At 43.3% G+C, this 24,615-nt stretch overlaps 2 protein-coding genes across 2 annotated transcripts; both read right to left on the bottom strand.

Moving 5' to 3' along the window:
* Positions 1-430: 430 nt before the first annotated feature.
* On the bottom strand, positions 431-5,084 carry LOC131556704 (alcohol dehydrogenase 1-like). The gene is made up of 9 exons (XM_058803513.1): positions 4,797-5,084; positions 3,386-3,484; positions 3,041-3,182; positions 2,637-2,724; positions 2,317-2,536; positions 1,932-2,192; positions 1,507-1,642; positions 1,051-1,189; positions 431-639 (listed from the first exon to the last, which is right to left on the bottom strand). Exons 1-9 carry the CDS (start codon positions 4,812-4,814, stop codon positions 615-617), a joined length of 1,128 nt encoding a protein of 375 aa, XP_058659496.1. The 5' UTR covers positions 4,815-5,084; the 3' UTR covers positions 431-614.
* Positions 5,085-7,749: 2,665 nt separating this feature from the next.
* LOC131556604 (alcohol dehydrogenase 1-like) lies at positions 7,750-19,436 on the bottom strand. The gene is given in 10 exon segments (XM_058803323.1): positions 7,750-8,871; positions 10,284-10,422; positions 11,861-11,900; positions 11,902-11,997; positions 12,494-12,754; positions 13,451-13,670; positions 13,779-13,866; positions 14,894-15,032; positions 16,228-16,329; positions 19,210-19,436. Coding segments are annotated over 10 exon segments (1,128 nt in total). The 5' UTR covers positions 19,228-19,436; the 3' UTR covers positions 7,750-8,846.
* Between the last annotated feature and the right edge of the window lie 5,179 nt (positions 19,437-24,615).

Consider the following 24,615-nt stretch of genomic DNA (forward strand, 5'->3'; position numbering starts at 1 on the left):
TCCTCTCCTCACGCTTTGGCACACAATGCCACTGCTCATCACTGGCCAGCCTGGTATTCTCCCATTCCCCTTCCCAGACTAGTTTAAACCTCTGTCAAGCAGCCATGCTAGCTCCTGTGCTAGAACTCCTTCTCCACTCTGAGAACAGCTCATCCTGTCAGGTGGCTGTATACGAGGAGGTGAATGGATCACCCCACAGTCAAATACCCAGTATTTTTGTTTTGCTTGCACCAGCCTTGGAGCCATGCATTGACCCCAAGGATCTGCCTATTCCTACCAGTATAATTCCTTGTTACCGACAGGTCAAGGAAATCACTACCAGTGTTCCTGATCTGTCAACCAATTGTCCCAAGGCCCTGGAAGCTCTATTGATGGAGTGCACAGTATTACATGAGTTGGTTTAAAAACCTTTATTAGTAAAAGCATTTTCCTGGGAGAGACATCCTTCCATGTCCTGTCTGGGCACAGCAGGACCAGCAGTGGCAGCAGCACAGGTGAGTTCCTCATTCTCTTCTCCTGGTGCCCCACAAGGGGAGGTGCTGGTTGAGAAGGGCCCGGGCCTGGAGAGCACCTGCTGCTCTGGTCCCTCCGCTCGGCTTCCTAGGCCGCGTCCCTCAGAAGAGCAGGACAGTGTGGATACTGAAACGTGGAAGGGAAGGGAGGCTTGGCTGCAGCTCAGGAGCAGGCAGTGTGGCAGGCAGGTGTGCCTGGGGACCGGCCACCTTCTCTGCCATCCAGCCTCTTCCTGACTGAGCTGCATGAGGCGTGCAGCAGCGGGGCAGCCTTCAAATCCCTGCTGACGGGAGCCCCTCATGGGATAAGGCCACAGGATCTGTGCTGAGCTGAACCATGAGCAGGAGGGTTGCCTGTGCTGAACATGGGCTCTTCCCTTGGGGCTGTGGCAGATCTTGCCAGCACTCAGCTGGGAGGCCCTGCTTCCTCAAAAGGCTCAGGTGCTCTTTGGGAAGCCAGTGTTGCATGCTCTGCCTGTTGGAACTTTAGGAGGAGGTGCTGAGGTTTGCTGAACCTCCTGCTGGTTCAGGGTCTCACCTTTTTCCTGCACGTAGCAACTCAAATCCCTCGTTCACTTTAGCGAATGGCAGCGTGTGCGTGATCAGCAAGTCCAAATTGAATTTCTTCTCCAAGTAGCCGGAAACTAATTTGGGGATACATTCTCTCGTCTTCCAGCCTAGAAACAGGAGAGAGCAGCTGCATGAATATTGGGGGAAAGGTTCTTTTGGCACGGTAGTGTTACTGTCAGGGTCAGGACTAGTGACCAGTGCTGGTGCCACACCCTTGTGAGATGTTTTCTGCTCTTTGGGATGAGTGGGTTACTGTGTGACACAGGTGGAGGACTATTTGCATGTCTAATGCTAATGTTCAATACAGGCAGTGGCATGCTCCTCTTTAGTTATCTTTTGCTTGAAAACCCTCTTTTCCTATGGATTGTCAACTGCCAAGAAACAAAAAGCTGAATTGTTTAGAGTGCCTCCTTAAGTACAATACCTCCGAGCGCAGATCCCTTCCATGTACGCCCAATCAGCAGAAGTGTGGGATCGATGGAAATCTCTGAACCAGAATCCAGTACACCAACCATCACACAGACACCAGTGCTCATATTGCAGGAAGCCAAGGCAGCAATCTGATGGGACAGGCAGGAGAATGAGAGAGAGCCCTTATGGGTCAGTCAGGGGAGTGCTCTTTTTGTGCAATCTCCTGCTCCTCTCTGGGAATCTGAAAACATGCCATGTCCCCTTGTGGAGCACACCTGGAGAGCATGGGGCTTTTTTTAAGATCATGCTGTTTTCTCTCACAAACATATGCCCAGCAGTGCAGGCAGCCTGTGAGGATCTTCCCATGGGGGTCAATTTTGCCCTGAGAGGAGCCTGTGATGATCTGGGAGGGAGGACAGATGCTCAAGTGCCACCTACCATGGTGTCCTTGTGCCCGATGGCCTCAAAGGAGTAGTCCACGCCCTGCCCGGTCATCTCAGTGAGCACCTCCTGGATGGGCTTCTGGAAGTCTCGAGGGTTGATGCAGTCAGTGGCTCCCAGCTCCTTGGCCTTGGCAAACTTGTCCTTGTTGATGTCCACGGCAATGATGCGGGAAGCTCCAGCTGCCTTGCAGCCCATGACTATAGAGAGACCAACTCCTCCAAGGCCAAAAACAGCACAGGTGGAGCCTGGTTTTACCTACACAGAGGGGAGCCTGTGAGTCTCCAGCAGCAAGAGCAGGAGGAGGAGAAGGTTTCTTTTGCACAGGATTGATGAGCATGTGAGGGTGACCCTGGAGTGCTAAACAGGCCTGAACACCAACCTTGGCTGTGTTGATGGCAGCCCCATAGCCTGTGGAAAACCCACAGCCAAACAAGCAGACTTTGTCTAGAGGTGCTGCAGCATCTATCTTGGCAACAGTGTACTCTGGGACCACGGTGTATTCTGCAAAGGTGCTGACCCACAGGAAGTGATGGATCTGCTTCCCTTTGCATGAGAAGCGGCTGGTCTTGTCCGGCAGCAGGTTTTGCGGTTCAGAGAAACTGTGGAGGAGATGCAAGTATTTGTATTTGGTTGAGTGAAGCACTGATTTGTCATAAAGTCCATCCCATGTAGGTGTAGGGGAAGGCAAAGTAAACTTACTGGGACTTCTGGCAATAATTGGATTCAGGATTCCGGCAGAAGCTGCATTCCCCACACTGAGGGATGCAAAGTGGGATCACTTTGTCTCCTGCAACAAAATGGATCTCTGTAAGGTGCCTTTAGCTCCACAGTCCCTGAGGGCATTGCCTTTTGAATCACCTCTTCTGAGCTTTATGATGGTAGAAACCTACAATGAACCCTCTTGTTTCCCTGTGAGGATGAATGCTCCACTCCTCATTTGTCTACATGGGGAACAGACTGTAAAATTGGACATGAGTGTCCAGTGCATTGATTCTGCACTTTGTTTTTTAACCAGTGACTCAGGAGAAGGGAGAAATTTCTGAGCTCTTGGCAGAGCTGTGAGGACTGAATCCTGGACATGTGTTTGAGTGTTTGTTGGTTACCTGGTTTCACAGCAGTCACTCCTTCTCCAATGCTTTCCACAATCCCAGCTCCTTCATGGCCAGGAATAAATGGGAATTCCATATTAGGCAAGGAACCTTTCAAACCGTGTTCATCTGTGTGACAGATGCCAGTGGCCACAATCTGTTCGGAGAGGAAAGAGTAAATGGTGATTTCTAGAAATATTCCAGACATTGTTTGTTTCAGTTTGTGGAAGGATGTTCCACAGAACTTCTCTGGGCAGTTAAGGTGATGGGTGGACACTGATCACTGGATTATATCCAAGCTACAGCCACAAGAAGAACAGCTCCCTTCAGGGAGAAAAAATTATTGAAATGTATTTTTACCTTGATCCGGACTTCCCCTGCCTTTGGGGGTGCAACTTCCACCTCCTCAACAGAGAGTTTGCCCGGGGCCCAGGCAACAGCAGCCCTGCACCTGATAACCTGGAAACAACCAAGAGGAATTCATTGCAGGGAAAGGTTCTGTTACAGGGCTTGCAAGGGTTTTTCAGGGTGAAGAGAGAGACGAGAATGTTGACCTCATGTTCAGAAGGCTTGATTTATTATTTTATGATATATATTACATTATAACTATACTAAAAAGAAATAAAGTTCTCAGAATGCTAGGTAAGCTAAGAATAGAAAAGGAATCAATAAACAAAGGTCTGTGTCTCAGCACAGAGTGAGACCCAGCTCTGCCTTGAGTGGTCAGTAAATCCAAACATTCACCCAAGACCAATCACGGATGCACCTGTTGCATTCCACAGCAGCAGATAACCATTGTTTACATTTTGTTGCTGAGGCCACAGCTTCTCATAAGGGAGAAAAATCCTAAAGAAAGGATTTTTCACAAAAGATGTCTGTGACAAGGTTCACCTTTGACAACAGCCCAGGACAGTTGTCCTACAATCACCAAAGCCAAGGCTGCACAACACATGTCTGTGCACACTGCAACACTTCCAGAGCTACACAACTGCCCTGTGCTGTTTTCTGAGGGTTGCTGGTTGGGTGGGATTTGGTGGGGGAGCAGAGACATTGGAGTGCTCAGCTGTATGCAATGCTAAACAACGTTCAGTAAACACCGGCATTGTGTGAAATACAAAATGAAGTGACTGGTTTGTCTGGTGTATGGGCAGATGTGACAGCAACATGAGCGCTTCTGCAGGTTAAGGCAAGCAAGACTGAACTGTTCATTTCAGTGAGCTGATGGTATCTAAAAAGAGGTTACAAAACAGTCCCAGCCTGGGACTGGCTGGCAACTGGATCATTTCTCTCCTTGCCAAAAGGATGATTTATGTGTGACATGGCACAAACCCTTCCCCGATCAACTCAAAGCAGTTTGGCATCAGCAAGATGGGGCTTGCAGCCTGGAAAGGTTATTGCCATGGACAAGGCTGAGTGCAGGAGGTGAGTGGCTGAAGAGGGCACCACTGAAGAGCTGCGTTTGCTGCCAGAGCAGGAGCTCAGGGTGGGATTTTTGAGCAAGAGGGTGCTCTTCAGGCCAGCACAATTGCAAATTTTGTCTCCTGAGCAGCCGAGCAGGACAGAGGGGGAATGCACTACCGAATGCAGGTCTGGACGTGTGCAGTTGCCCGAGAGCAGTGTCTGGTGAAATTCTCAGGGGTTTGGGAGAGGGGGGAGAGTAAGGTCAGAGGAAAGAGGGCACACGGAGTGGTGTGCAGGCTGAGCCTTCTGCAGCGGATTTGGCCAAGAGCAGGGCACCTGGGAAGGAGGATGGGAAATGCCTTGTCCTTACTTTTCCCGCAGTGGCCATGAGGTCGTAGCAGAGCCGTGTCTGTGGCTGTGGCAGGCTGGAGGGAAGCTGCTGCCCGGGCGTGCTGCAGGATCCGCCAGGCGTGGAGCGGGAGCAGTCCCGGCGCGGCACCGTCTCTGGAGAGCGCTGGTTAATGTGTGTCGGGGGCTGGATGCTGCACAGGGAGTGCTGAGGGGAGGAGCTGGACAGCGGCAGGGAGATGGATGGGGGCAGAAATCCTCCAGGGAGCCTTCTATCAGTGACTCTGCCCTTGGGTCATTGCCTGCCCTCCCTGCCTGAAAGGCTCAGGAAGCTCGGAAACGTTGGATTATTCCTTCCAGATGATTCTGGCAGGTGTGGAGGGAGGAGATCTGCGTCTCTGCTGGGGCTTCCTTGGCATCCCCTTTTTGCCAGGTTGGAGCAGTTGACCTGGTGGCCATTTACACCAGCATATTTGCAAAGAGGTTAAAAATTAAAAAATAAACAAAATCCAGTTAAAGGCAGTGAAGATGTGGTGTGGATGACAAAGACACGTTGCTGTCTGGGTTGAAGCTTTACTGTCTGTGGTATTGGAGCTATTTTCACCACAGCAGTAAGGGGAACGTCTGTCAAGAAAGGAATTTGTTTTCCAAGGACACATTTGCTTCACTCCAGTGTAGCCAGGTTTGTTGGTTCACATCCCCTGGGCTCTTTAGGTTCCCCCAGAGTTGTTTTCTTCTGAGGCATTGGAAAAGGTGATGTGTAGGAGAAACAGGATGAGCAAGAGCTTATTGGAGGACTGGGCTAAGATGAGCACTGTGTGTGTTTGGGAACTGTTTCTGTGTTTGGGAAGAGGTCAGCCCCACGTTTACACGTTCAGTGGAGTGCCCGCAGAGGTTTGTGTTGGTGCTGGCTACTGAATGTCCCAGCCCTTTCTCATGGGCTGGGGAGGAGGTTCATAGCGGCTGCAGGGCTCAGAGTTGGCTGGCCAAGCCCCCAGCTCTCAAGAACCCTGAACATATCTCCAGCTCCAGGGATGCAGCCCAGCTGCTCTGTCCTGCCCCAGCAGCTGTCTGAGCTCTCACACAGAGCATGCCAGCCCTGTGGTGGGACAGTGGTCCCAGCCACATGGGTGTGCTGCTCGGCATTCAGTTCTCCAGCCTTGCTGGTCAACTCGACCTCTAGGTGAAGACACGCTCCTGTCTTGGAGGTGAGCAGCTGGTTCTAGAGCAGACATGCACTTGTGGATCACTTTTATCTGTGTTTTAGGTAAACAGGGATGTTTAACAGTTTTTCCCAAGAAATTTCTACTTTTTCATACATTTGTTTGCAAACCTCTGGTAGCCTCAATCAGACCATAAACAATGATGATGTATAATTTCCCAGGAATAAGGAGTTTTAGAATGAAGTTTTAAAGATTTTCAGTATTCAGCCTGGTCAACCTGTTTCATTTAAAAAGAAATAAATCTATCATGACTTCTAGTATGTTTTGTGTATCTTGTTAGAGAAAAATAAATTCACTTGTCCAGAGCAATTTTTTCACTTGTCCAAACATTTGCTAACCCCCGAACAAACATGGGCTTCTTGTCTCCCAGGTATCTGTGTAGCACAATTGTTCTTATTACTGGGATCTGTGCTCTCCATCTGATAACCTGGAAGCATTGGAGGGAATTATGTTGTGTGGGAATGATCATTTGGCTTTGATGCGCTGTCAAGGAGCATGATCTTAAAAGCATGTGAAAGTAGAGCTGCACACTGGAGCATGTGCCATTTCCTGGGGGAGTGTCTGAGTGGGTGGGGTGTGGTGGGAGAGCAGAAACATGGGAGTGCTCAGCTGTAAGCAAAGCCAAGTGATGTTCAGTTAAACTCTTCCGTAGTTCAAGGTCTGAGGAAACACCCTTTGTGCTTTGTCTGGTAGTTAGATTGCTTCTTGGGAAATTCCTGGATTTTTCATGTGTTTGGTGGATTTTTCCTGGTGTCATCATGTGCTAGTGGACAGCTGGTGCTCTGATGGGGCATGTGGTCTCTACTCGCTGCCAGGAAAGCTCCTAAAGGGAGGCTTACACAGGGCTGTGCAAGAGCTGTCCAGAGCTGTCCTGGGCTCCCCAGGAGTACCTCAGAGCCAGAGAGTCATCAGGAAGGGCTGGCAGAAACCTTCTGTCCAAGCTATACAATCACACAAACAAATTCATCTTCAGCTGAGTGTTGATGAGGGTCTGCAGGGCAAAATAAGCTAGGAAAGTAGGAACTTTTTGTTGTTTCTCAGTCAGAATACACTTCATTCCTCCATGTGAAGACAGATCTAGATGGCTGCCTTATAAAATATCCCTAATAAAAATTATATAATGGATTTATTGTTTTGGACTCCAGCAGCTATTGTACGAAAGATACTAACAGCTGGAATTTACTACGCTTGGCAGACGACAACCACAAAAATGGGCTTTGCATCATCCTGAAGAGGACAGAAGTGAGGTTTGTTGTACTTCAGCTCTTTTACACTGACGACTGAAGTTCAGCTCTCAATTGTTGTGTAAATTGAATTTATAGAAATGTTTAAGGTTAAACTGTAATCTCTTGATTCTCAAATCATTAAACTGTGATCTCGTACTCAAATCATGAGACTAGCTGTGCCACTCAAAGGCCGTTTCTGCTGACAGGTAAGTCATCCGTAGCACAGTCCTCTTGCTTCACATGGCACCTCTTCTACCCAGGTGCCATGTGTGTGAGTGCCTGCAAGCTCTGATTAGTCCATGCTAAAGATATGTCAATGTTGACCATATTTGCCAAGATAGAAATAGCCTTGTTTCTGTTTCCACATTGCAAATTCAGAAAACTGTAAGATGCTCTATGTTTGGATTGTTGCAAACTGTTACCACTCACCTGTCTCTTCCCATTTATTCTGTATTCATACTTAAGAAATTAAGGAACCTCCCCTTTGTATAATGGAAACAAAAAACTTGATGCACGTTCGTGTTTCTTCACTCTGTTTCCCAAACTTCAGAGGCATTTGTATAAATTGGCCAAAGGTGTTAAACCACACTGATCAACAACTAAAACAGCCTCAAGACAGAGGCATAAAGGTAAAAAAATGCCAAACCACCAAATACAAACCATAACACAGAACAATAATATGCCAGTTTTACATAAAATATCTGGGAGTGGTAATCTGGTAAAATACTGAGTGGTGAGACATTCTACAGTACCTAAGTCTATGGAGATTCTCAGTTCAGTTGAAGAAAGAACAGAGATAATTTCTCCCAGGCCAAGCCTGGGAATCTTAGAGGAAAGAATTAAAACAACTATTATCTCTCTTTCTGTAACTATTATTAATAGTTATGGTTCTTCACAGTGTGCTATTCATAGTCACCAGTAGTGTGAGATGTTTCTACTTTGAGACCAATCAAGTATCACTTTATTGAGTCACATTATAAGAGATCCATTACTTTCATTAAAGTTAGCCTTCTGATCCACCTGAAGACTGGAGTCTTTCTTTCCATCCCTGACTTGACAGCGTCATAAGTCTATGATTTACTTAAATTATTGATTCAAACACATGGTCACCATAAATTTTAATTTCTGCTATATCATTCCTTGCTTATTAGGCACTGGAATGATACAGTCCTTCAGGATGGATACACAGTTCTAATCTAGAGTTTCACTATGCTGAACTGCACCTACAAATTTCTTAAGCTTGCAGTGTTATGGAAGCCTAAACAAACAGCATATTTCCTTTTTATTTTACTAAAAGATTGCATATTATAAGTAATTTGTAAAAATCCAAATTTTTAGAACATCTGTGACAGGAGCAAGTCCTGTAATTCATAACTGGATATTAAAATTGCAGCACAATATAAAGAATATAAAACAGGAATGAGGAGAGGGAGGTAGTAGGAAAAAGATGGTTTCATTTATAAATTCTGTTCTTGAAATGTGGGGTTTGAGCTTGATTCTTTTATTCAAGGGCAGTGGTAGATCCTTCAGGAAAGCCTTGGTCTGCATTTCATGTAAGTTGAATTGGAGGACGGTGAAGTTCATACTGGTGCTGAGCCATCCGCTGCTTAATGTCTGGGAATCCTAAAATGTCAGGACACTGCGGATGCTGCAGTATAAAAAGACAAGTTAGTGACTAGAAGATCCCCTGGGCTGGCATCAACAGAACACGGCTGTTTTCTCTTGTAATCTGTGCTATTGCTGTCAAACAGGTACTCCCTCCCTGCCTGCCCCCACCCCAGCCTGCAGCAAAATGACAGAACAGATGTGCAAACTTTGCTGCAGATGTGGATAACAAAATTCACAGAAGACTGCAAAGCCCTCACTGATGAAGCCCAGGGCTCCTGGTAATTTATTACCAGCTACAGTCAGAGAAGTTCCTCAGAGAGGGGCTTGGACACATCTTTCCAATTACAGAGTAACTGGTACAGCTTACTCTGCTCTGAAATGCTGAAGTATTATACTCCATAAAATGATCCGCTGCGACGTGCCTCCATCTTCACGATGACTATCAGTATCTTAGCAAAGCTGCTGGCATCTCTGTCCTCACCACTTTTCCATTTGTTATACTAAAGACTAAAACTAACATTTATAGCCTATGTAAAATAAGGACAGTCAAAAAATGAAGTGTGTGCTGCATCGTTAGAACCTGAGAACAAACCTCAGGGGCTGAAATTCTGCTGTTACTTGCTTTTATATTCAGAGCGAGGAACATCTAAAATAACTGCTAGCAAATGACAATGAAAAGAAAACATGAATGTAACTCTTCAGATTCTGTAAGTTATAAACATCTAGACCTTTCAGAGGGTAGTCTCCACACATACTAAGATATACAAATCTATTTCCTACTTCTGCTAAGGACAATTTTCAATTCCCGTGGTGAGTCTTGTTAAATGTCTCTGTCAAAAAATATTTCCAATTTCTTTACCCTGAGAAAACAGTCTGAGCTGAAATTTCATGTTATTTGAGGAATGCACAAGAGCTAAATTCCGAGTTTGCAATGTATATATATACCAAGTACTTTAACTTTTTAAAAGCTCTGATGCTCAAGGTAAAGTACCCAGTGATTTTAGACCAGTTGGACTGGGATTGTGTTCCCTAACTCACAAGAGAAATTGGCTATTTCTGTGTTCCTGCTCCTCATCCCGAAATGTTTCTTGGTATATGATGTAGCTAACCCTTGGCATTCAACAGCTTGGCACGCCTATGCTCCCTTGGTTGTGTGCTTTTTTCCAGTGAGTACTGGGACTTCCTCAATTGTGCAGTCTTTTCTCCCTCTGCCACCCAGTGTCTCTGCTCAAACCACAATCTGAAAGTTCCTCTGCAAGGGCCCGCTGCATTCAGAAGCTGAAGGTTTACTGACTTTATGACTCCAGCTGCAGCCCATGGGAACACACTGGGAGGGATTAAAGGGCATGCTGGGCTGCCTTCCCCATTCTCTGCCATGAAGTCAGACTTTGTCTTACCATAGATCTCCTTTAGGTTATTTATACAGAACCTTTACAGTGAAATTATGCTTACCTCTTCCCTGTCCTTAGAAGATCAAATCCTTCATTGATCTTTGTGAAAGGTAGTGTGTGGGTTATTAGTGGATCCAGAACAAACTTTTTCTTCATGTAGTCAGCAACCAGTTTGGGAACTGCATCTTTACTCTTCCAGCCTGAAAAAATCCCCACAGAAAATGCACTATGAAATTAAATGCTTCTGAAAATTCATAAAACCCAGGGCAGCTTAAATTTTTAGATAAACTTTCTATGGCAGAGTAATGGGATGAAATGTGGCTGCATGGCTTTACCTTTGTAACACAGGGTGCCAGCAGAAAACATGGGACAAAGTGCAGCTATTCCACATATGGCAAACCCAGCAGACCAGTATAATTGTCAGTCTTTACAGAATCCAAACTTTCCCCCACATCAAGCACTTCCAACTTAATCACGTCACACAAAAGCCAGAGTGCTGACATCCGTGTTGGTAAGTTGAAACTTGATTGTCTGCTCAAAAGTGGGGAGCGGGTGGTGGATGTGTCTCTCTTTTATTATAAACACCACCAGATAAAGTGTCATAAATAGTAGACTGCCCTTCCAGAGGAACCTGATTTGTCTCTGCTATTTTATTCAGCTGTCTTTTTGAATACATAAGAGGAACAGGTCATGAGTGAGAAAACCTGTTGTTGGAAACAAGTTTTCTGTGGCCTTTGAGTTCAGTGAGCTAGGACTTCCTGAGTGTGGGACTGCTGAGAGAGCTCCAAAAAGAGAAAGAATGGGAAGGGATTCTTGGCAGCTGGCCAAGGGCTAAGCTGGGGGTCTGACCCCTGTGGAAATCAGCTGAGTATAAGCCCTGATGTCCTTTACAGTTCTGACACTCCATCTATCCTGCTATCTCTCCGTCTTTTTCTATTCCACTACTGCACTTGCTCTTTTTCTCTCCTCCCTCTGTCCTCTCTCCCTCTTTATGATTTTCTCTTTTTTTTTCTTTTTGCTTTATTTTCTATCCTTTATCTCCTCTTTTCTCTCTCCTTCTCATTTTTCTTCCTTTTTATTTTTATCTATCCTACTCCCTCCCTTCCCCCTCATTTTCCTTTTCTCTTTTGCTTCTCTCCCTTTTCTCTCATCTTCCTTCCTCCCTTCTTCCCTTCCCTTCCCTTCTTTTTTCCTTTCCTTTCCTTTCCTTTCCTTTCCTTTCCTTTCCTTTCCTTTCCTTTCCTTTCCTTTCCTTTCCTTTCCTTTCCTTTCCTTTCCTTTCCTTTCCTTTCCTTTCCTTTCCTTTCCTTTCCTTTCCTTTCCTTTCCTTTTCCTTTCCTTTCCTTTCCTTTCCTTTTCCTTCTCTTCTGCTCTATTTTCTGTTTTCTTATATCTCTCTTTGTCTCTTCTTCTCTTCCCTTTCTTCCCCCTCCCTCCCTCCCCTTCTGGTTTTTAGCTTCCTTCACTTGACATTATAGTTCCCGTAATTAATTCCATTTCAACTTCTTTATCAGCAAAACAACCGTCAATACTGCTTCCAATAACAGCCTGAGCAATTAATTTCATGTATCCCTGTTTCAGTCAAGATGATTTACAAGTTTCTCAAGCCAGGTAAATCACATCTTTCCAAGTCCTTACCTCCAAAGACAGAGCCTTTCCAGCTGCGACCAGAGAAGAGGGAGCATGGGATCAAAGGTGATCTTTTGTGCTGCAGGGGGCACTCCCACAATCACACTGACTCCGTAGTTATACTGACAACAGGCCAAGGCTGCAGCCTGCATTAGAGACAGAGGGACACCCAGGGTCAGGCAAGATTTGTCCTTGGGGCACAGAAGTTTGAATTCCATCTCCTCCTCTCATGGCTCTGCTTGCAATTTTTTTGTAGCTGAAACCACATAAAAAATTGTCCATTTTATCTCCTCACACCATTGTATCTGCTCTCACTGGTGTTAAGTATATCCTAGCTTTGCTCTTCTTGCCCATTTTGTCTAAATTATTAGTGATAAGTCACTTTTGGAGAGCATGAGAAATATTGAGAAATATGTGACATGTAGCCACCCTGGTGTGGCCAGGGCACTACAGTGAAGTTCCCTTTCCTAAATTTCTGAGTATGCTTCTGTCCCTTCATCTCACTGGCCCACAGCTGGACTTCACAGGTTTGAAGTGAGCTTGGTACTTGGCCAGTGGTTCCCAGCTCCTCTTCATCCTCAGTGCTTGGTGGCTTGGTGAAGGGAGTGCTGAGGAGTGTCACCCCCTCCTTTGGTGGCATACCATGGTATCCGTACGGCCGATGACCTCGAAGGAGTAGTCCACACCCCCGCCGGTCATTTCCGTCAACACTTCATGGATGGGCTTATTGAAATCTTTGGGGTTGATGCAGTCAGTGGCTCCCAGCTCCTTGGCCTTGGCAAACTTGTCACTGTTGATGTCCACGGCAATGATGCGGGAAGCCCCGGCCACCTTGCAGCCCATGATAACGGAGAGGCCAACTCCTCCGAGGCCAAAAACAGCACAAGTGGAGCCTGGTTCCACCTGTAATAACAACCATGTAAACATGGCATAATGTTACAGGCTAGGGAAACTACCATGCACTTCTTCATTGTCAGCAGGATTTCACTTAAGCCACTTCTTGCAATTTAGAGAAATTCCTGCTGAGAAGGAATTTGCACATGCATACCTGCTAGTGCAGTAGCCAGCTGTACTGTTATAATGCTACGTGTGACTAAGAGGAATTCTCCCTAAAATACATTTCTGAGACCAGGTTTTCATTATATGTCTCAGCTTTGGGTTTAGACACACCTTTTTTTTATGACGCTTTATATTCCAGTGGTGTTAAGATCTGTAGTGTCACTCAACTCCTGACAGTGCCAGCTCTAAAACTCACATTCATATATTGCTATAATTGTGAGTGTTGCCTATATGTGTTGCTTCTATCTATTCCTATACTTTAGTTACAATAAAAAAAATTAACTCTGTTATAACATTTTTCTAGGGGTGATAAAGCTATAAGGGAAAACACTATAGATGGTAATAAATAATTTTACTGGATTTTGAATTGAAGACTTCTGAGTATACCCTAGAGACAGAATCTGAAGTAGGCAAAGAACTGGTATCTTCTTTCCGCAGAGTCTGTACCTTCTCGCTGCCATGCTGACAACCCACTTGCAGGCTACACAATCTTGAATAGACACCACAAAAAATATCAGAAACACCCAGCACAATATTTACCTTGGCGGTCTGCAGAGCAGCCCCATAACCAGTTGAAAATCCACAGCCAATTAGACAAACTTTTTCCAGAGGAGCAGCGGAATCAATTTTGGCCACAGCAGATTCATGCAGTACTGTGTATTCAGTGAAGGTACTTGTACCAAGAAAATGGTGAATTGCTTTTCCTTTACAGGTGAATCTCGTGGTGCCATCAGCCATTAATCCACCACTTGTACCAAGACTGTTTGAAAGATGACCAGAAATAATGGCAAGTGAAACTTGTTGATAGTAATCCATTTTGGGTAAAGTCAAATTAAATTAGGGTTGTAAATAATCCAGAAAAACTCACTCAGTTTTACTGCACAGATTACTCTTGGTGTTTAAGCAGTTCTGGCACTCCCCACACTGTGGAACAAAGAGTGGAATAACCTTGTCTCCTAGAAATAAAACAGTAATGACAGAGGATTAAAAAGGCAAATAAGAAGCATGCAGGTAAAAACATGAAGTAAGTGTATTTAATCTCCAGGCAAATATACACTAGGAACACAGCCATGGTTTTATTTCCTTCTGCTACATTTTTAAGATGAACCATCTCTCTGTCTTTTATATAAAAGACATAATTAGGGCAAAGTTATTACAACTAATTTTGATATGCAAAATTTCTGGTGTCTTTCCACAGAACTGAGTGTGACCTATGTCATAAAACCATGTTATTTTCTCTTAATAATTTAACCCTTGTTAGAATTTTTTCCGTCCAATAAAAGTGTAGAGGAATCCCATCTCATCTTGCAGCACTTGGCTGAAAATTGTCGTCTTTCACTGACTATCTATGCACTGTGGTTCAAAGGGAACAGGGAGAGGAGCAGCTGGTCCAGATGAGTGTGCTCAGAGCAATCCAGCCCTCAGGGAAAAGTGCTGCCTCACCTGCACTGGTGCTGCCCACATGCAAAGCCTGCAGGCAGGGTGGGCAACCCAGCTGTGCCCTGGTGCTTTTAAAGTGAGGTAAGACCTCAGTTCTGGTCAACTTAAGTCAATGGATTCTTTAGCTGTTAAGAGAATTAAAAGGTGTTTGACTTGTTTGTCATTTAGTGCTTTGCTTTGCCTTATCCTTGAGAAAGGTGAGCCACATAAACTGTTCAGAGAACCTGCAGCTAATGCCTGATTTCACATGAACAACAGCAAAGACTCTACGTTCTTAGTCCCACAACAGGAAAAGCACGATGTAGGTGGAAAGCAAGCTGCAGATGTTTTTTGCCAAAACCAAAAGAAATTGAGTAGAAAATCTGAAAGTATATTGGGGACACAGAAAGGCATAAACAGCAGGTTTATATCCTTTGAGGTATCCTTGAAAAAATTGAAATTGGAATATTTTCCTGCGCAGTAAAAATACTCACAAAAGAAATAATCTTTGACTTGAGGGTCTGGAAACTTAGCACAGGATTTGTTTTCAGTGCTGTTTCATACCTGGCTTGACTGCAGTCACTCCCTGCCCAACACTCTCCACAACACCAGCTGCTTCATGCCCAAGAATTATTGGAAAAGGCATAACCAGTGCACCAGTTATCACATGGTCATCAGAGCGGCAGATCCCAGTGGCCACGATCTGATTCACAGGAAAGACAAGAATATTTCTGCTTTTAACTGTGTCATGTCATATATGGAAGTGAAATGATATTCTAATTTGGAGAAGCCACTTGCTTCTCCCCAAAATCCAACATGCACACAATAAATCTACAGGTAAAACAAATTTAGCTGTCTAAGATTTTCATGGTGTTTATTAGTCTTTAATCTACACGGCAATGCCCCTTTGTGAATCTTTGCTATGCAGTACTGAGCTGTATGGGGAGTCCAATGGTTTTTCTGTAGAACCAATGTTCTAGCAATACAATTATATAGGGAGAACAGAGTAAATTAAATTATTCCTGATATTTATATATAAATACTTAAAAAGAAAAGTGTGAAATATTTAAAGAGTGTGAAATATTATATAAATATTATAAAATTATGTAAATACAAATTACCCATCACATATTATTGATAAACATATAAATATTGTGTATATTTTGTATTTATTACATTTAGATTATATGATAATGTATAATAGATATTTTATATAAATAATGTATTATAGAATGATTTTATATTATAGATAATTGCACAATAATTATGTTACTGTGCTGTGTATATATTTAAAATATTTGTATATATTACATTAAAAAATGTAGGCTACATAGTGTTTTATATGACATTTTGCCTTTTCTTCCAGCTAGAACAGCATTATTTCTTTTGAAATATTCAGGTATGTGTTTACAACTTTTATTCTGACAAATGGATTTGTCAACCCCATGACAGGGTTTTACTCACGTATGTAACACTTGAAACTGCTCAAAAATTAAGGCAGCTGCTACATTCCACTGAGGCCAATATCCAGGTAAAAAAGGAAGCTCCCAGGCCTAATGAGCTACTTCCTAGCACAGATTCAAACAAAGTAAAATAAATTTTCTTGCTCCACACTACAGAAAATTCTGATTTTTGCCTTGTACTGTAATTTTTTCAGCCTATTAGAAAAACAGATGTCAGTAAACAAAAAATACAACCCTGAAAAAATTATTTTTTTTAAAAGAACCTCATTATCAAATTAAGGACTTTAAATGTGTTTCATAGAAGCTGACTGATTAATAACTACTTTCTAGTAGAATGTTTTCTGACTGGGTTTTAAAAATTTATAGAACTAATTCCGATTAAAAGCAAGATAGAATGCAAGTCATAGGAGGTGTTTTAAATTTTATTTTCAATACCTTTACACGCACTTCATGTTCTTTTGGTGGGGCAACTTCCACATCCTCAATACTGAATGGTTTGTTGGCTTCCCACAGCACTGCTGCCTTGCATTTAATAACCTTCAAACAGAGCAAAGAAAATGGGAATGGCATTTGCATTTTCAAGTCACCACACAGATTCTTCCCTTTTGCATGTGAAACTCCTGCTCATATTTGTGTAGATGAGAGGGAAACTACAGGGAAGAAAACCAAACCAAGCAACAAAAAAGTCAACACCAAAGGTCAATGTAAGCCTGCTTTTCCCCTCACCAAAATCATGTCTGACTTTGCTCATCATTCTGTCACTTCTGTCAAGTTTTCAGCTGCATCATGTGTAATAGTCTCCTAGGTAATGGGATACCCTACCCATTCTCATTGCTCCTTTGCTAACTTCCTTGGTCAATTTCTTTTCCTGTGTTGGATTACTTGTCTGCATTTCTATCTTCCTGAAGATGGCACACTAAATGATGTCACTTATCAGGCTGTGATGAAGTCTGTATTGCCTAGAACTGTCTGTGTTGGGAACTGACAAAATTGCTAAAAATGGAATTCAGAGCCTAGTACAGCTTTATAAAACTTCTAGTAGAGCTCAAGTTCAGGCATGAGGTGATGGCTGAAAGGACACCTGTGCAAACTGATGTAGCACTACACAGAGGCAATTTTGAACAGTCTCTTTAATTGCAGTATTATGCATGCTAAGGTACCCCCCTTCTCAGAAGGGATACTTGACTCAGGTGGATTTACTACCCAACTATCCAAGACAGTTTTTTTTCCATCTCTTAGACTGAAGTTTGTCCATTAACTCTTCAGGCTTTGTCCAGGTAATGACAGGCTTTAGGGCGCCTCTGACCATCTGCCACTGAGAGAAAAATCCCCTCAGAACAGAGAAGAGCACTGTCCACACCTCATCCCAGGCTCTCAAACAGGTTTCCTCCCTGCAAGCTCAGTCCTAGTGTATTCAAAAGCAGTGGGACCTCTCTGTCCCCATAATTGCTGTTCCTCCTTGGAGGTGTTTGAAGATCTCATTCTAGGTCTTTAAACAACCCCAGTCCCTGAAATATTATTTTCCTGGGTGACACACTATAAAGTCCTCAGTCCTTCTGTTAAGTCTACTGACTGCAAGTGTCCAGGTGACATGATCTTGAAAAGGAAACAGAGGGGAATCAAATCTAGGATGCAAGAAGTTTAGCACATGCATATTCATCACGCGTGACCAGGACAACTTAACACCAGCGTGCTGCAAAAGTCACAGGGGAAAACAATAAACAAACAAATGTTTAGTATCAAAACTTTTGAAGTAGAAGTAGAAATAATGTCTGATTACCCACAAACTGAAAACTGGTAACAAAGAAAATAATTACTAGGAAATTCTAAACAAATAAAATAGCAGACTTCAGCAGCTAGACACAGAAGTGGGGTGGGCACAATGCTTTGAAAAAAAATGCATCAAGAGATATTTGCACTAAATTTAAATTTAATGTTTAGATGCAAGTGTGATTAGTGAAAAATTCACAAGTGTGGTCAAAGATCACATTTCAAATGGCACCAGCTTACCTAAAAAGGCAATATATATATTTGTATTGTATCCCACATAACACAGTGATGATCCCATGACTTGCACATGCAAAGCACATGTAGTGTTTCTAAGAACAAAGGTCAACAAGTGTGGATTGCCGAGAACAAACAAATCTCTCCTATAATGAGACATTATTAATTATGTATTTTTCTGACTGCTTAGTCCCTGTGAGCTTTTATGGATTGCAATAGGGTCCCACAGATGCAGCAACAGCACAATATCACCCACCTCATCTGCTAAGACAAGCACTGCCTTAACAGTTGTTTCTCTGCTCCTGTGTTCTACCAGCTGTGTGAGTTACTGCAGGGGGAGGGCAGGTGTAGAAACACACCCTTCTGCAGGACACACATTATGCTGTTTGGTTACATAAATTGCAACTGTAACTCCCGTGTTATTCTCAGATAAAAATGGTGAAATCAAAGCAGTTAAGCTACATCGCAACCCTTCATTTACTGATCTCCATCCTATGCTGAGTAGGGGACTGAACTTGGTGAATTTACCTACAGTAAGCTACAATTAATTTTGTATTTGCAGTAACTCAGAGTTAAAGAGCATTTTTTCCTCTCTCTTTTGGTTTTAGAATAGTGAAGACAGCTGGCAGTAACAGCAAATGATCTTAGTGCTATCTTAAGACACATTCTAGGAAGTTGCCTGCTTTCAGTTGTTTCCCATTTCTAGTTGCATGTCCCTTAATCCCTCTTGCAGATCCCTGGGTGCCTGTTAGCATCTGGCCAGCATTGCAAGAAGGAACATGTATTCGTATCAACCTCCATCTCTCTTGTAATCCAATTTCTAGCAAAGATATAACTTGAGTCACAGTTCAGTATTGCAGTATTGCATTGCATGCGAAATTTACTTCTGGTGTTCATTAACTAAAGTTTGAGACTTGTTATATGCATATTCAAATTTAATAACTGTCCTAATGGCAGCACAATTCACCCTGAAATTTCACACAATATTAGCTATATCTTCTTTTTAGAAAACAAGCTGATAGAATTATAAATTAAACTAAAAATAGTTTAAAAAATAGTTTAAACTGTAGGATCTCAGAGTGGAAATAAATACATTGATCTAAACATTTAGTACATTCTATCATATTTTAAACTATCCAGAGATTAAAAAGTTTGCTAACCCAGACAGGATGTTATACTTATTCTGGTGCTATTACCTTATGTTGCCTCAAATAAACTTGAAGAGTTGACAACCATTTCCTGAGAAACTACAGTAGCCTGCAAATAAAGGCAGCTCTTCTGTACCAGCTTCATCCTAAACTTTAACCTGTGCTATACCACCAGGACTTACAGTGTCCCTGCAAAGAATTCAGACTTAAAAATGCATTACTCAGCTGCAGCAAAGAAATTTTCCTAATACAAACTGTTGCTTACTTTGCCTGCCGTGCTCATGTTGACCGCTGTGTCTGTTTTAAAGCTTGCCACCGCTGATTTCCTGCACCAAGAACTCAGTTACCCGCAGAGCAGTTGGGTTGCTGGCACCACAAGCCCTCTCCAGCACACGGGAACCTGGCTGTGTGAAGTGCTCCCACAAGTGGACTGCTCTGATCTTTTAGCCAAGCCTCCCAGCTCAGAGCCCCACCCCTTAATCAGAAGAAGTGCTAGAATGACAGTGAAGCACTCATTGGATTAAACCTCACTCTTTCAGTGCTTCCCTCTTCTTGACTCCTTTGTCATGCTCTTCCTACCCTTTTTTTGCAGCTCACCTGTGGTTGCCCTCAATGTCATGGGGCAAAAGCAACAGCCCTGGTTAGAAGTTATTTCCCTTTTTCCACCTCCCTGGAAGCTGATCTCCCAACCCACTAGTCTCAGGGGCACTGTAGGTGCAAAGAGAAACGGAGAGAGTGCCTCTTGAATTCACAGCAACAGGGACACAGTGAGAACATGAAGGCTTTGCTGATGAACTTTGGTGACACTTGTAAGAGCCCAGCTCATCCATGAAGACATGGGATTGTGCAGATTGCTTAAGAATCATACACTGACTGTGTGCCTGTGGCTGTATGTGCTCCTGAATTCTTCGTGTTACAGTCCGGCTACTCATTAATCTGTTGGAATGGCTTTCACTTCACTGTGTCCAAGGACAATGTGCCAATCATTCTGAGGGCAGAACAAAAATCAGTAAGTCAGAAGTGCTGTGACAGAATGTTTCTTACCACATGGAACCCCCTGCTTGTTTTGTGCTTGACCTGTTGGTTCTGTCAATACCCACAAGCACAGCCCCATCACTGCTCACATGCCCGCACACTTCCCCTCTCCGGGCACGACACATTGCTGCAAGGGACTGGGTGGAAGTCGGCACTGCATGCCTTTCCTGGGGACTTCAAACCTCATCTATTTTTAAATTATGCCCAGCATCCTGAAATCAAGATTTTTCTTTCATAAACAAGTAAAAAAGAGATAAAATGCTGCATATAACCTTAGTAGTAATTACTAAGTATAGCTTTCTCTCATGTTTACCTGTATGACTGTAACTAATTCAAGAAGAGATTCTTCTCTTCCCTAGTCATACTGGCTACTCTATTTCTGATCCAGGCCAGGAAGCCACTGGCCTTCTTGGCTACCAGAGCACATGCTTACTCATGTTCAGCTGCTATCAACCAGCACCCCAGGTCCTTTTCCTCCAGGCAGCTTTTCCTGTGGTGCTGCCTGGGGTTGTTGTTACTGAGGGCTGGACTTGGCACTTGGCCTAGTTGAACATCTGTGCTGGTTTTGGCTCGTGCAGAGTTAGTTTTCTTCACTGTGGCTGGTTTGGGACTGGGTTTTGGTTTCGTGCTGAACATAGGGCTGATAATGTAGGGATTTTTTGGTATTGCTAAGCATGGTTTATAGAGCCGAGACCTTTTCTGTGTTTCATATGGCCACACTGGTGAGGAAATTGGGGGTGTGTGGGAGGGGTGTGTGTGTGGGAGACCTCATGGTCTTTAGGCAAAAGGTGACAAGAAAAGAGACAGCACAGGGTTCCAGTGAAGCGTGAGCAGACTTGCATAACCATGTTGCAGAAGTTGCTTTATTTGCCTTGCTCTGCCCAATTCCTAAAGATAAATGAGGGTGAGGCTCCAGCTGAGGGCAGACATGGAATGGCCCTGGAATGCAGGGAAACCACAGTGCCACCCCTTTACAACTTGCTTGCACAGGCCCTCAGCTGAACCCTTTGCCAGAAAATACTTAGCTGATCCCTAGATCTCTCCACTTTTAGGCCTGTCACTATGAAGAGAAATTTTTTCTGTGTTTATCTACATGTTGTGCAATTAAAATCTCTTCTTTCTGGTGACCAGTGACATGACCCAAGGGGATGGCATGAAGTTGTGTCAGGGGAGGTTTAAGTTGAATATTAGGAAAAGGTTTTTCACCTATAGGGTGATTGGGCACCTGAACAGGCTCCCCAAGGCAGTGGTCACAGCACCAGACTGACAGAATTCAAGAAGGGATTGGACAATGCTCTCAGGCAAAGGGTGTGACTCTTGGCGCTGCCCTGCACAAGGCCTGGAGTTGGACTTTGATGCAGGTCCCTTCCAATCAGGATAGCCTGTAATTCTATGGAGATATGATACATAATTCCTTTAACATTTTTTTTATCTCAATTTATCCAACTGAACATGATGCAGTAATATCCCCTCTCCAGTTATTTATTAACCTCAGCAGATTTCAGTGAAATATGTGTCAGAGGCTGAAGACAAAGAGCATACTGGAGGTGTTCAAGGCTGGTGAGCCTGCACACAGAAGCAGTGGGCAAAGGCCTGTTCTTGCCACTCCAGGTTATCTTCACTTGGGGACTGTAACTTGGGCAAATGTTAACATGAAACATTGACCATGCTCAGCAGATTGTAGCCATAGCTACAGTTTCTGCCTACAAGGCACTTGTAGCAAAGTGGTTCTTTGCTGCCACTTGCCAGGCAGCACAGCTTGCTTCCCACTCCTTACTCCTGCCAGGGCTGAGCAGCCTTGCACTGCTTGCCTGAAGTACTGCATGATGTTGACTGCAGGTGAAGAGAGCTAGTGCTTTCTGAAATAGCTTTCTTGTAATGAAAAATTAGTTCTGCACTGAACGTGGCTCTATTTAACAGGAGACTATTTTAACCACAGCTCAAGTGACCTAGAGAGAACCTGTTGTTCTCTAGCTCTTCAGAGAACAACAAAAAAAAGCTTTTAAGAGCAGTTATGCATCACAGATTTAACTGACAAATAATAAAATGCATACTAACTTTAGCTAAAACTTTAGAATTTTTAAAAAGAGGTTACTTCTTCCTTATCTACCATGTTGATTTTTAAACTTACTAAAGTTACCTTTGTTTCTTTCTGACAGTCAACTTAGCTGTTAAGAAAAATAAACCTTCTGGGGGGTGTTTAAATTGAAAATCCAGCATTTCTTCTTACTGTGTGATAGCAATTTCCAAGTTACCCTCTTAAGAGTCACTTCCGAAGAACTTGGTAACACAAAAGCCCTGGAACACACATGTTAGCAGAAAATAGGAAAAAAAGAGCAACATTTCTGAAGTCCCACCCTACACAGTATAGAAGCCGTGACTGCTCCAACTCCTTTGTATTTTTCCACCTGCACATTTAAGAATGTCCACAAGATTAGGTATACAAAACCCTAAGTGCAAGTGCTCATTGTTATTGAAGCACAGAGATTGAGCAGAACTAGCTGGCAGGGCAAGTTATGCCCTTCAAAAAGTTTAGGGATTGTCTGAAGATTATACAAATGTGCATGACACGGCAATGGAGCTGAATTAAGCACATACAGGATGTCATCCAGTTTTGTGAGAACATGAACAAAGACATCCAGAAATAAACACCTTTCCAAACACACACAGGAAATAAATCGACTGCTCACAGGACAATGCCTTATTCATTTTAGTAAGCTGAAGAAATGCTAAAGCTGAAAGGTGTAAATTGGCTTGTGGGTTTAGAGCAAGTACTAGAAGAATTTGAAGGGGAAAATAATATTCAAGGAGAGTACTCAATCAAGCATCAACACCCCTTTTTAAAATAATGCTTTTCTTCCTTTTAGGCCTCTTATCACAGACAAACAAGGCAAACAAGAAATTAAAAAGCACATCTTATAGTACTTGAAATAAAAATGCAGCAAAAGGGAATAAAAACAAATCAAACATTTGATTATTTGGCTTTAGGATTGTCAGTAGTAGATGCTGTTGTTCTAGCTAACAAAGCCACCTTCTTGGAAGAGAGACAATTAAGGCACACATTTCAAAGATGGGCCAAAGTTTATTCAGCTTTAGATTTGGAAGTCACACTGAAGTCCACCTCTGCTTTTCAATAACTAATAAATTAGGATAAGAAGATAGTGTGCTTACTGATAGCTTATTTTAAAGCCCTCCTGCAGAATAAATGGATTCTTTACAATAATACGAGCCAATACCAATAATAGTGCAGTGAACCTGTAATCTTCAGTGTGATCTACAGCACAGCCTGAGCAATAAAAAGTTCTGTTTAAATCAGAGAAACACCAAACTCTTCAAAATTCCCTGACCTTATCCTCAAGCTCTAAGGATTTTAGGAATGCCACATCCTGCACCTGGTAGTCACATTACCCCAAGATTGCCCTGAGTGCATGTGCCTTGTCATGCACACAGGATTTTGGAATAACCATCAGTGTGGATCCCCTTGGACAGCTACACCCCTGAGCTCCATGCAAAACTCATCATTGTCAACTTTGTGACCAAAAGCCTCTGAGATGGGGCACTTCAGAGAGGCTCTTTTCTACTCAGGTGCTCTTCTGCACCTGATTCATATCTAGAATCAAACACTACTGCTCCATAAGCAAACATGGAGCACTATGGGACATATGGGACATATGGGACAATGAGCATATGGGACATGTGGAAGCCAAATCAAAGGCAAATTGAGCTGAATCCAGGAAATGGACAAGAAGGGGGAAAGTACAGCAACCTGCAGCAGTACAGTGTTTGGGAAATTGTCACAACATGGATGCAGATAAACACTGCTGAGGTTCCTGACTTCAGAAATCTGAACCACGGAGATTGAGGCTCAGTGGGAACAAAACAACAGGATTATTTATGGCACCTTGCTGTGGCCTCCCCACTGAATGCAACTAAAAGAAAGTTTGCCTATTTCAGTGAGGTTTGACTTTCTGCCACATCCCCTTCCTATTTTCTGTTTCTTTCTTTTCAGGTTCCTTGAGCCATACCTTCTTTATTGCCTTTCTAATGCTTTCCTACATAGGTTTAAAGACCTCTGGATATATTCTGCTGCCCAGCATGGCCGAGCAATAGTTCTGGGAGTACCTGAAATTTTACAAAGCTTAGGGATGAAAGTCAGAGCTTTCTTAAGCTCAGCAATGACGCCTGGTGGCGTTTCTTAAGCTCAGCAATGATGCCAGGTGTTTCACGCCTGGTGGTGAAACACAGGGATCCTGTTCTAGAGCTGTGCAGAGTGTTTTTTTAATGTTCTGTTCTTCAACATTGTGGCCCAGGAACAAATCACATTGGAGATCTCTAAGTCTTGGTTAGACAAGCATGTCAGAGCTGATCTTCACTGAGGACAGCAGTGTGAAGCAGAGAACTTCCCAGTGTGTTTTCCTACAGTTGCATTAACTTCATACACCTAAAGCTGGTTCAAAGAAAGATCTTTCTGTAAGTCCTAAAGCACTGTATGTAAATATTTATTTCTGGCATCACAAACAAATTCCTTGTCATTTCTTATTATAAAACAGTACAGTGATTTATCTCTGCTTCCAGTGTAATGCATTTGTAGGCCATGCCTGAAATATGAAAGTGACCATCTTGAAAATATTGAGAG

Source organism: Ammospiza caudacuta, chromosome 4 (assembly GCF_027887145.1).
Source record: "Ammospiza caudacuta isolate bAmmCau1 chromosome 4, bAmmCau1.pri, whole genome shotgun sequence".
Taxonomy (NCBI): Eukaryota; Metazoa; Chordata; class Aves; order Passeriformes; family Passerellidae; genus Ammospiza; species Ammospiza caudacuta.

Bases quoted from the DNA above. Each gene is read 5' to 3' on its own strand.
- LOC131556704 (XM_058803513.1), bottom strand. The intron at 3,183-3,385 runs GTAAAAATACAT...CTCTCCGAACAG, and splicing joins CAGGGGAAGTCCGGATCAAG to ATTGTGGCCACTGGCATCTG. The intron at 2,537-2,636 runs GTAAGTTTACTT...TCTCCTCCACAG, and splicing joins AATTATTGCCAGAAGTCCCA to TTTCTCTGAACCGCAAAACC.